This window comes from Acanthopagrus latus, chromosome 9 (genome assembly GCF_904848185.1).
Source record: "Acanthopagrus latus isolate v.2019 chromosome 9, fAcaLat1.1, whole genome shotgun sequence".
NCBI classification, from domain to species: Eukaryota; Metazoa; Chordata; class Actinopteri; order Spariformes; family Sparidae; genus Acanthopagrus; species Acanthopagrus latus.
In genome coordinates, this window is record NC_051047.1 from 327,521 (window position 1) to 340,428 (window position 12,908).

The following is a 12,908-nucleotide window of genomic DNA, read 5'->3' on the forward strand; positions in this document are numbered from 1 at the left end:
AACTCTCAGAGCTGGACAGAAAAGCTGACAGTGGCCCGTCAATTCTTGGCTTATTACTTGTGCTTGCTGTATACTTTATGGCTGCAGACAATAGCTCTGGGTGAAATCTGTGAACATGATTCCTAAAATTAGTTGTATTAGAGAAATGATGTTTGCTTCCAAACTACTAAGTATTTTGTTTTATCACTCACTGCCTCCCTCTGTCACATTTCCTGATATTTATGAGTAACATTAACTTTCAATCCAAGAGTGTGAAATTGCATCAATCAACAATCAACAAATGCAGCAGGCTATAATTTTGTGTAGGATGCAATCTCCCAATCTTGCTTTGTTATGCCATCGATGCAGAATCTCCCACACGTATAACACGATGCATCTTAGAATCAAGAGATGTCCACACCACTTAAAAATGCATAGGCAACATCGATCGGCCTGAGAAGCCGAAATAATCTACATTATTGTGTGTATATACAGCATTGTTGATGTCCACCAGCATTCAAATGACCCTAACCCTAGAACAGAGGGCTTCAGACATCTGAACACAAAGGAAGCTCTTGTTACCACAGTACTTTTGAATTGGTTGTTTCTCTTCCATGTCCAATGACAACACTAGTAAATCATAAGAGATTGTATTCCGTGACATAGGACACTATTCATTTGCAAGAGGAGGGTTTAACATAAGCGTGTGTTTGACTAAGACGAGAATATGGGCCATAGGTCTATAATAAAGTAAATCTATGAAGTGTCACCACATTTAATATCACGGCACCCGTGATGAGGCAGTGGCCATTCATGATTATGCTGCATCCCGCAGGCCTTGAGCGAGAAGCTGCGTGGCAATTATGACTGACACTGGTATCAAGGGGCTAAATATTCTTCCGACGCATGTTGTACGTCACTGTTCATGCCCAACTTCATGCTTCATGTCATGTCACGTTGCCTACCCCAGTGGTGGCTTGTTTGAAAAGAACAAATATCATACCTCCCTTTCATATGGACAAGATGGCAGATTTCAGCCTTTACCTGGCTGCAAATGTGGCGCATTCTCTAACTGAAAGGGGCTAGAGCTATATTCAGAAATGAATTATACAGTACTGACTCCCTCAAAGGGAATATTTTCATTCACCACCTTTCATTATGTTCTTTTCCATACTGCAGTGTCTTGGTCTATAAATGGCTCTAACTAGTGTTTACAACCTCGCACAAATTACAGTGTTTGTGCTCCATGTTACTTCAGCTGTAGTTCATCCATGACCTCTGACAGAGACTCTCATTCGGATAATATGCTAACAGAGGAACACAGTCTAGGAACAGTATCAACAAAGTAGGGGCATTTAACACCACTCTCTGAAATGTTGTAGTAGTTCAAACAGGCACAGACACAAAAATAAAAGAAATAAATATAAAAATGCAATGTTTTATGGCACTATGGGCCATAAGCATTAGTTAGACTGGATATAATGAGGGAATTTTGCATGTATAGGCATCTCAGGCAGGCTGAGTTGTGATTTTTATCCTAAGATGACACTTATAATCTACATTGCCATGGCAGAAGATGCACAACCAAGTGCTGCAAGGAGTTGGTGTGCATATTTACCTTGACATTTGCCCTTTTTTGTGACAAGGTCTGTTCTGTGTTGAGGTGCAGGATTAATCTTTAAAAAGATCAAAATATTAATTCATACTTGCTCCTGATTCCCTGTGTATTCAGGTCACGCTGCATTTACGTGTGGTTTTTAAGCCCAACCCGACGCAGCTCGACACACCAGCATGAACTGTCTGCCCAAACCCGGCTCCAACCCAATCCCCCACGCGCCTGCATTGTTTTCCTCTTACACTTGTTATCGTACGCAGCAGCGTCAGGTCTGCGTCTGCCCCTCCCCATGAAGAAGGCAGCCAGACTTACTCTTCACCACACGTGAACAGCCATGATTCACAACAATAAACAATATATCATTTACAACCTGCAAGAAATGTGTTTTACAAAAAAGGAAACCCGAGGCCTGACCCGACCCGGCTCATTTGCGTATTTTTACGGCCCGAACCCGGCCCGAACCTGCAGGTTTGTCGGGCTGGTGCAACCCATTTGTCACATCGCGGTGAGGGATGTCCTGTCTTGGGTTTCTGTCATGTGAATTTCATGTTTCATTTTGAAAAGTAACTCTCCTCTCGTTTCAGGTCACTTGCCCTTCCTCTTGTGTCCCTGGTCTGACATCATCCCTAATCCTTGATTGTTTTCACCTGTGTTCCCCTCCCCCATGTGTATAAAGTCTTTGTCTTCCCCTGTCTGCCTCGTCAAAGTATTTCGTCCTCTGTCGTGTACTGAAGCCCTGTTTCACAGTCTTGTCATAGTCCCAGCTAAGTATTGTTCATGTTTTATTTTCTGAATTGTTCCTCTTTAGATGAGTGATTTTGAGTTGTAGTTTTCTGGTTAGAGTTTGATTTATAAGATTTATTGTTTGATAGCCTTTTGTTTTCCTCCGTGTGGAGCGCTTTTTGTTGTACCTTTATAGTGTTCAGGGTAGCACATTTTATAGCCTGAATATAGACCTCTTCGGAGTGATTTTGTTTTTTCTATTTAAAGTTTCATAGCTGAAGTTTCTATACAGTGTAGGATTCCTCCTTCAGGAGCGTTTTTTGTTCTTTGTGTTTTATGTCTTGTGTGTCCTGTTTGTCCTCAAAGATTTTTCATAACCTGTTTATTTATCATTCATGCTGAAGAGTTGCAATCAGTCAATAAAACCTGACATTACTTCTGCCGTTCTGCATCTGAGTCCTCTCTCCTTTGTCTGAGCCTGACACCATTGAGAACTCTAGTGTATAGGCACAGCATAAATAATGGTAATAAGCTAAATTTGAGCAGCAAAAACTCAAAGACAATTTGCATGTCACAAATAAGGAATAAACTTGAATGGGATTATAGAGGAAGCTTTGCAGCACTATTGTACAATGCATGGCCATATCCTTTAAATTACCTGCAATAAAAACACACAAGCTCAACCCATTAACAGCAGAGCGAGAAAATGGGTGTTGATGGAGAGGAAACCGTGAATTAAAGAGGGCAGATCAGCTCACTAGTATGGCAGCATTATCATTTATTTGTGTGAATTTAATTGTGTTTTTCATTGTTTTGTTAACTTTTTTAAGCCATATCGGCCATGCCTACTTTATGATTTTCTTTTTATAGACTCACTATTTTGTTGTCTTTTTTAGGGTTGTTTACTGAGTATCATCTTACACTTGTGCATCAGTTACTATATGAATTAAGGACTAAATGCAATAGAATGTATCTGTGCATGTTTATGTGTGCACATATTTATGTATTTTTTAAATTCTACTCTTACAAAGAGCTGTGTTACTCCAAACATCACTATCTATATATATATGTGTGTTAAATAAGTAGATATGGGAGTGCTGCTGAATGGGACCGATTTTTTTTGTATTTCATTATTTGTGGAGCTGAACATCTTATTGGTGACTTTGCCAGCTTGATTGTAGCGTGATATGGTGAATCATGCTAACCATGCTAAATTATTTCTTTCTGTGCTTTTGCAATTTCTGGAGATTAGTACTACCTAGTCAGCTATCCACATTTTACTATCCAAAGTCCTTTGTGAGATAATAACAAGACAAAAAGAAAACAATTCGATCAAATCTAGAAACTTCTATTGAAGCTTGACTGAGCGCTTGACTCATATTTATATTTCTGTAAATCTTGATGCCTTTCTCTGTCTACTACTAATTATCTTGTGTGTCCTGCCCTTTTCCAGGTCACCATGGTGGACAGGAGGTTGTGTGGCTTGGGCACCACTTGGTGATGCCTCGTCCTCTGCCGTTGTCGCCAGGATCCACTCACTTTACATATATTTGTATCAGAGTTTCTATTAATGTAACTTGTAAACTGTGATTTATTGCTCTTTTCTGTACACACGGCATCTATTGCATGTCTGTCCATCCTGGAAGAGGGATCCCTCCTCTGTTGCTCTTGCTGAGGTTTCTTCCATCGTCTTTTTTTTTTTTTTTTTTTTTTTAGACAGAGGATGTTGTTCACTGTACAAATTGTAAAGCCCATTTAGGCAATGTAATTGTGGTTTTGGGCTATAGAAAAAAAAAAGTTACATTTTGGCGGGCCGCCACATTCTAGGTAATTCATGGGAAGCACTGCAGGATATTACACAATCAGGAATACCCTAGAGCAGTGGTCTTCAATAGGCAGCCCCTGGGCCGCCTATTTGTGGCCCCCAAACTATTATTCTTTCACGATGTGTTTTGGTTGGGTCAGCACTCATATACCGGGACTTGTCTCCATACCAACGATACAAAGACAACATGTTATTGAGTCACTCACTGCTGCAAACTCAATTTTTAACTTTCACTTTCATTTTTGGAGCAGTTCGCATATTGAGATTTTGCCGGCTGTAGGAGCTGTAGGAAAGAAAAGTGGACAGTGAAAATCGCCAATTTGAAGAAGAATGGACTGAAAAATTTGCGTTCATTCTCCCACCAACCAGTGCAAAAACCATGTGCTTGATATGCCAGGAGAAGCTGTGATAAAGATTTCCGATTTAAAATGACCTTATGAGACAAAGCATAGGAATTTTGAAGAGACATCATGTCATATCATGTCATTGTCCGTAACTGCTTATCCCTTTCCATGGGAATGGAAAAGGGGTGTTGCGGCTGGAGCCAATCCCAGCCTTGTCTCAGGGCGAGGGCAGGGTACTCCCTGGACAAGTCGCCAGCTCATCGCAGGGCCCTCACTGATGAGCAATGTGGGGTTCAACTTCAACATGCAGCCCAGCCTTGCCCGGAGCCGGGATTTGAACTAGCGACCTTTTGACCTGCTCTACCCGCTGAGCTACAGCCGCCCCATTTTGAAGAGACATTTCCTCAAAATTCAGAGGTAAGAGCAACAAAATTAATGCACTGAAATCATCATATCAAGCTTCTTCAAGGATTCTTGTCACATCTATGACACAACCACAAAATGCAACAGAATGCTTACTTAGAGACTTAGAAAATTTGTTTTGTTCCACTATTTTAATTTGTCAAAATAGAAATTATATTTTATTTTAGTTTGTATTTTTGTAGTTTTACATATATACACATACATATATGTATATGTATAGACACATACACATATATATCTATATTATATTACATCATATTATATTATACAGTAGTATTGCATGTGGCCTGACTGACCTCAATACATCGACCTTTGAGTCATTGAAAAAAATCTTTGTGGCCCTTCAAGATTTGTTTTTGAGTATCCCTGTCCTAGAGGATCATCAAACTAAGGTGAAAGGTTACAAAGTCTCTCTTAAGATGTGTTTAATAAAATCATGTGTCATTTGAGATAACGCTTTGAGAAAAAGCAGTGGCGTGCACAGACTTTTTGAAGGACAGGGGTGAAAAGAAGGGCACTTTAGCATGCGTTTTGGCTCCCAAGAGGGCACTTTAGCACGCGTTTTGGCTCCCAAGAGGGCAGTTTATCATGTTCTAACCAGCCAAGGGGGGAGTTTAGTGTGTTTTGCCAACCAAGAGGGGACTTTGCTTGCTTTTTTGGCTTCCAAGAGGGCATTTTAGCACACATTTTGGGGGGGGGGGCCTCGCCCTTGGCAACTCACATGGGGTTAACTGTTTGCCCCTTCAGGGAGCATGATTTCTGAGTGTGATGTGATTCATTTTGTCTCTATTAATGACAACGATTGTGGCCCTGTTTTTAAGATAACCAGTAACAGTACATAGTATTAGTAAACTCAATTTTAATGTCTCGGTGAGCAGTTTTTTACAGGAAATTATCAGAGCAGCTTGACCGATTAAATTCATTTATAAAATCTATATAATTCATGCCTACCCAGCAGTTATCGACAGCACTCCAAGCAGAATTAACAGACTGACCCACAACCTAGGCCAAGAGCCTAAAGCAGCTGCTGCAGATAACAGGAGAAGGGTAAGAAGAGTGGTCAGAGAGAGTCTAATACCAGGAGCATACAGAAAGAAACACGTGACCATTTAATTGGACACCATGAGGTCAAAAGACCCAACTGAGACCTAAAATCTAAAACAGGAATAGATTATTAGCATCTTTTCAAATCAGTGGTTTGGAGAAAATGCCATGTTGCTGCAACAAACAAGGTTTTAACTTACCATTAGGAGTTCTTTCTGGAAGGACTTCCGTTCTTTGCTCTCTACATTGTTGCAATCCTCCTTCAGCTTCTCCAGCACTGATGCAACCCTCTCAGGTTCACTGTCCAGCTCTGCGCGACAGAAATGACTTAAGGACAGGTTGACATATCCCAGGGCATCTGCGAACGCTCGCCAGTTGCCAATGTTCTCCATCAGTACAGTTCTTACAGAGGCATAGATATATGTGAGGAATTTGCAGGGCTTCAGTATCTGCTCCAGTAACAGTGAGGTGGTAAGGTCGGGCACACTGAAGTAAATGGGCTTAACTTTGCCAACCACTAGCACATTCTTGGCATGAACAAATCCCATTTTGCCCTGATAATATCCAATGTACCATTCTTTTGTCCACAACTGTCCCTTTAGCTTGATCTTCTCTTCACTCAACAAAGCTACAAAGTCTCCTTTTTTGTACTCAAGCAGGTACTGATTTTTTGTTTGTCGGCTGACAGTTTTGATCAACTTTCCAAATTTCAGGCTGTTTATTCTCCTGTCCTGAAAAACAGGGTACTTGGTGGCAATGGCAAGGGGGGACAAGACTATCTTGCCCACTTCCTTCTTCTTCAAGAAGCGTCGTTGCACTAATGTCTTTGGGCCTGTTTTGGGTGGTGGTGTTGGTGTCTGGACGCAAAACTGAGCCAGTATACAATCTTGGTCATCTCTGACCTGGATTCTTAAGGTGAAATCAGAAACATCTTCAGTGTTGCGTGAAGCAATGACGTAGACAAGTCTGCTGACTTTGCCAAGTTTAACCTGGAATCCCCGAACTGATCTGGTCTGGTCAACAGCTTTTACCTCATAGTTGGCCATGTTGGAGTAAACCCCGACATGAAGGTCTTGGGGTTTGGACAGGACAAACTGATGTTTACCCCATAGCTGTAGAACTACTGATGGTGCAGACTGCACTTGTTTGCCCACCTCACTCACCAATAATGTTTTTGGGGCACAATCATGGCCAAACATAGCCACGACTGTTTTGAAGGATGGGTGAATATGTTTGGGACCATACACTCCTAAAGTAATCTTTTTAACCACATGCTCCCAAACTGTGGTGTCTACAGATAGGGACCGGAACTGAGACACAACACACACATACATGCACGGTTCAAGGTTATCCAGGCGCACCTGGACTGTGTCCCCATTCATGAATGCCTGAGAAATGGGAGTGTAAGGTCCCTCTTTACAATCACTCCTAACACACAAGATTTCTGTCATCTGCCTGTGTTCCATTTTCACCACGACAGACACTTTCATCTCCAGAGTAAGTGTAGTTTTGGTCTCCATGTTGCTGAGTTTAATCTCGACCACAGGGCTGACAGTGGTACAGCGGTCGTTGTTCAGCTCTAGTGGTGGGTCAAGCAGAGCTTTGATTGAAATTTGCTGGGTTTCCCCTGGGACGACATGGCCTTCTGGTATGTGGATGCTGATGTTGGTGTCTGGCAGCTGGACAGTGCCCCCTGAGCAGTCCAGCTGACAGACAATATTTGTCTCTACTGGCTGTGTTTGGCCCCAGCCTGGGTTCTGACCCAGAGAGTCCAAGTCATGGCAGGACCTGGCTAACTTGCGGTGGCTCAGCCACGCTGTCCGGTAATCCTCCCTGCTTTGGAACTGTTCTGGCACTGGTGCTTTGAGGCCTCCAAAGAAACTGGTGGAGCTCAGTGGGGTGTCAGACTGAGCCTGCAGGATGGACAGCTCAGACAGACTGTAGGATCGTTTGCTTCTAAAAAATGGGTTATCCCTACGAAGTGTCTGTCCCACTTCTACACTGGGACTTAGAGGGTTCAAGTTAAATATGCCACTGTGAAAACCATTGATGTCAGTAGTGCTGTTGGTGGAGTTGGGTACAGATGGAGTGAGAGTATCAAACAGAAGAAGGTCAACAGATTTCTCATATCTGTTTTGGTCAAGTGAGCTCTGAGGACCCCTGTTTAGGAAAGGGTTTGTAAAGGTATGGGTTGCTGCAAAAGGATTTTGATTTTGGAAGGTGGTTGGTTTCAAAATCACCCCTGCCCACTCTCCTTGAAAGTCCATTTCTTTGGCTACCTCCTCGTTACAGTCTCCCACGGTGTCAATCATACCGCTGTCGCTGAAAGACGAGTCTCTGTAGTTGATGGGCTGCACATAAGCGGCTGGGATGTAACCCATCTCTGTGTTGTTGTGGGCATACCACCACTCTCCTCCTGATGAGTCCAGAACATAAAGGCGGTCCCCTTTAGAGAACTTCAGAGTGGTGAAACTGGATGGGCAGTAGTCCTTTATGGCAACAACTTCCCTTGCAGCTCCAAAGGAAGCAATCGCATCCAGTCGTAAGGCACTGGGAGAAGGCACTGGAAAAATAATGAAACAACGTCAGAGGGATGTGGATGATATGGCCAAAACATTAAATTGTGTTTTCATGAGAAGTAGTGGATGAAATTATAGCATCTTTCACATTATTTTCTGGAGGCATGAAATAGTTGTCAGTGTTACTGAAAGAACCACCCACAAAAAATGTTATAGTATCATGTTTCTTTTAAAGGGATATTCCGGTGTAAGTTTAATCCATGGTCTACCACACTGTGAAACTGTGTCAGACTCAAGTTAGCAGACCGCTAATTTTCGGAGTTTTATCAACCTCAGAAACGGCCGCACAACAACAATACTCAGTAAATAGATCCAAATATAAACTGCCACCAAAAAGCCACAAATAATGCTCAGAACTGCACCAAACTTCAGCAACGGTACAAACAGGGTCTCAACACATAGTCCAGGGCATTAAAACTTCACTAGCTTAGCTGGATTTCTGCTGAAAAGCAGACAAAATGTATTGCTCTTCTGCAGCAGCTTCCTGTTAACGGGAAGTCCCAACGAGTCGATTACTGAGTGCAGTAGAGTTCCGCGGCTCATGAATGAAAATGTATGATTAAGACTCCATGGAAAATCAATCAAAGTTCATATGTGTCTTACCTGCCAGTTTATTTAACAGTTTGTTTATTATTTAACAGTTATTATCGAGAGTGGACAGGGAAAAGAACTGAATTGAGCATTTCTAACCGCACTCGGTAATCGTCGCGTCGGGACTTCCCTGACCCGGAAGCTGATGGGGGAGAGTTGAAATCTGTTTTTAGCTTCCACAATAGAAATCCAGCTAAGCTAGCGGAGGTTAGATGCCCCGGACTGTGTGCTGAGACCCTATTTGTACTGTTGCCGACGTTTGGTGCTGTTCTGGGCATTATTTGTGGCTTTTTGGTGGCGGTTTATATTTGGATCCATTTACTGCAGTGTATTGTTGTCGTGCAGTCGTTTCTGAGGATGATAAAACTCCGTAAATTAGCGGTCTGTTAACTTGATCTCTTGAGAGGGAGTCTAACACAGTTTCATGGTGGTTTAGACCATGGATTAAATTGACACCGGAATATCCCTTTAACATTATTTCCTATTGGTGATCATGATAATTAGACTATTTTTAATAATTCAAATCCAAATCCTATTATTAACAGTAACAACTACTTTGGAGCTTTGGGGAAGTTTTAGTGAGTGGGCATATGGACAATGAAGGATTTAAATTCACTAAAATGCTACTTGTATTGATTAACAGGGCTACTGCTCCACCAGAAACATCTCTCAATGAATAGTAGTGAAAAGATTCCATAGATTGTATTACATCATCTTGGTTCTGAAGACAAGGTAGCTGAAATTGCATTATATTGGCATGGGAAAAAACAATCCTATGTTACTTCAATTGTTGATTTATGGTCCAATCAATCCAGGCTACCCAGATGCTTTAGCTATGTAGAGCATAGCTATAATATGTTACAGAACAGACTGAGGGGAAACTGAAAGTCTGATCACTAATTTGTCCTTTCCACTTGTTTGCGTGTCTTGAAGGAAAAGGCTGAACAAAGTGTGCTTACTTTTAAGTTTCACCTCTCTAGATGGATTCATCTTATCAACAAGAACTGACGTGAAGTTTATATGACGTTTCAGGTGTTCCACCAAAACACATCCTGTTTTTATCCTAGTAAAATATCATTGTAACTGTAATTATAAAATTAATTGTGTAATACAGTATACCATGATACAGTGAAACTCATATTTTTTTAGGTATTTACTGTGCCATGGACATTTCTTATCTTTGCAATCATATTCCAGGACCAAATTTTGCCATCATGACACACACACACGTGCACACACAAACATTACATACATTTCTGTGTGGAAAACACTCTGCCTTCCAGAAAGGTAAGGTGTTTTCCAAGCAACGAACCCGCAGTAAACTCTGGGATTAAAAACCTACTATATAGCCCTACTCTATAACGCTCACGCTACACACACAAAATGTATTTCTCTTTAAAACATTATCCCTGTAAATAAAACTGCACATTATTTTTCTTGCACCTTAAGTTCCACTTTGCTCAGCATTTTATTTTATTTACCTCAGTATTTTATCTTATTTTGTAACTGCTTATGCATTTTATTGTATATAGTTTGACATTGTTTTTTGTATTTTGTACATAGTACATCATTGTTTCTTATTGTTTCTATATTTGCCCTTATATTTGATTGTATCTGTACATGAATGTACCTGCTGCTATGATAACCTAACTTCCCCTTTGGGATTAATAAAGTTATGTATCTATCTATAAAAAGAAGATTTTTTCAGATCAGGGGACAAAGAAGGAGACCAGAAGGAGCTCAGGCAGGAATCAAATCAACTTTCATACACGCAAAAATGCAGCCCAAAGTGCTTTACATTAAAAGAAAAGAAAATGAAACCCTTAACATCCCCACTCCCTGCACCCTCATTCATGTAACACACACACACACACACACACACACACACACACACACACACACACACACACACACACCCTTGAACACACAGCATACTACATCGATACGTACACCCCACCCCCTCACAAGATAAAGTGGAGTATGGCTGAGCACTGATAGACCAAGTGAGGAAACACGATCTTATGGGAGCCATCCCCATCGAGAGCCATCCAGGCCCACGACTACAGGGCACGCCACCACAGAGATCACCCCGACTCAGACAAATAGGGGCCCATACCACGACCATAAAGCCCCCCCTGGCAGGCCAGACAGAGCTCCCGGAGTGGAGGGCCCCTATAAGGAGAACACTGGAGCTGGAAAGCCTAAAAGAACGCTCAGGTTTTTATGCATTGTGAATGTTTAAAAGCATTTAGTTTTGGTAAAAGTTTCTCTCTCTTGCCTTCAAGTCCAATAATGAAAACCTCTGTTATGTCCTGGTTGAGCTGTAAGAAGTTCTCTGCCATCCATGACTTTATATCTAAAATACAGTCTAAAAGGGAATCAATAGGCCCTGTGTCATCAGGAGACACGGCGATGTAAAGCTGCGTATCATCAGCGAAGCTGTGAATATTGATGCCGTGCTTCTTGATGATGTCCCCAAAGGGAAGCATATATAAATTAAAAAGTATTGGAACTAAAATTGACCCTTGGGGCACCCCATACTTAAGTTCATGCATTCCTGAGGAATATGTATCTATACTTACAAAATAGTGACGATCTGTGAGGTAGGAATAAAATCAGTTAAAAACAGTACCAGAGAGGCCCACCAGGCATCTGAGTCTGTTTACCAAGATGTGGTGATCTACTGAATCAAAAGCAGCGCTTTCTGCATCAACCAGGACAAAATGCTCCATGGTCTCCACAGATAAAAGCAATGGTTCAGGTCTGTTAAAAGCAACATTGTTTTGTCCTAAAAGAGTGGATCTAATGCCATCGATTCTACCTCTGAAGTGGTCTGCAAAGTCCTCACATAGATCATTTGTTGGAACTATGGAGGACTTCTTAAAATCAGTATTAATTAAACAAGCAATTGTGGAGGAATTTATGGTCATTCTTTTCATCTGAGATGAGTTGTTAAAAATGGGAAGTTCTTGCCTTTTTTACTGCTTTATTGTAGGTTTTGAGTTTGTCCCGAAATATGTCATAATGAACCGTTAACTTTGCCTCCATTTTCTCTCTACTTTCCTGCAATTTCTTTTCAGTTGTTATATTTCAGTCTTTATCCAAGGTGGTGTAGATTTGATTGAGACTGTTTTTGTGTAAACTGGAGCCACTGAATCTAGGGCTGACCTGAGATTACTATTAAAATTATCAACAATAAAATCGCAGGGTGCAGGTATAATGTCAGCAGTGCTATTGTGTAAAATTTCAATACAATTTGCAGCCACTTCAGGAGTAAGGTAGCGCTTCCTCATTGTTCTCACTGGGGCCTCCTGTTTGATAAAACTGGAGATATTGAAAAACACACAATAGTGGTCAGACACAGCCAGGTCGACAACAGAGGACACATCAGAGGACAGGTCACATGTTATGACCAGGTCCAGGGTGTGTCCTCTGTTGTGAGTGGGCTGTGTGATGTGCTGTTTAAAATCCAGGTAGTTTAAAAGATTTAAAAATTCAGTCGCGGTGGGATCTGAATTATCATCTGTGTGTATGTTAAATCACCAGTTATTTAAACCCTATTGTAAGTTGAGTGCGATAAAAGCGATAAAAATTCAATAAAAACTAGAAAACCACGAGCGGTTATGCGGGCCCTCGCTCCAGTGTGACATTATCGTCAAACATGCAAGACAGAAAAAAAAAAGTTATACAAAGATAATCTTTAATGATCATAGCGCAGTCTCACCTAATTTAACACTGCTAATGAAACTGAAATATTGATGTGTAGCAAAAGTAATTATACAAGA

The 12,908-nt window shown here is 41.3% G+C and overlaps 1 protein-coding gene across 19 annotated transcripts in view; it reads right to left on the minus strand.

Moving 5' to 3' along the window:
* The window catches only part of LOC119025639 (SH3 domain-binding protein 4), a 105,959-nt gene that overhangs the window by 28,260 nt on the left and 64,791 nt on the right, over positions 1 to 12,908 (minus strand). For all 19 annotated transcript variants that reach the window (XR_005076872.1, XM_037109396.1, XM_037109397.1 and 16 more), the window contains one exon: positions 6,154 to 8,516. Coding sequence is in view for 18 of the 19 variants with exons in the window: in XM_037109396.1 (XP_036965291.1) it covers positions 6,154 to 8,516 (2,363 nt within the window). In the remaining variant the exon portion in view is untranslated. The remainder of the gene's footprint in view (positions 1 to 6,153; positions 8,517 to 12,908) is intronic.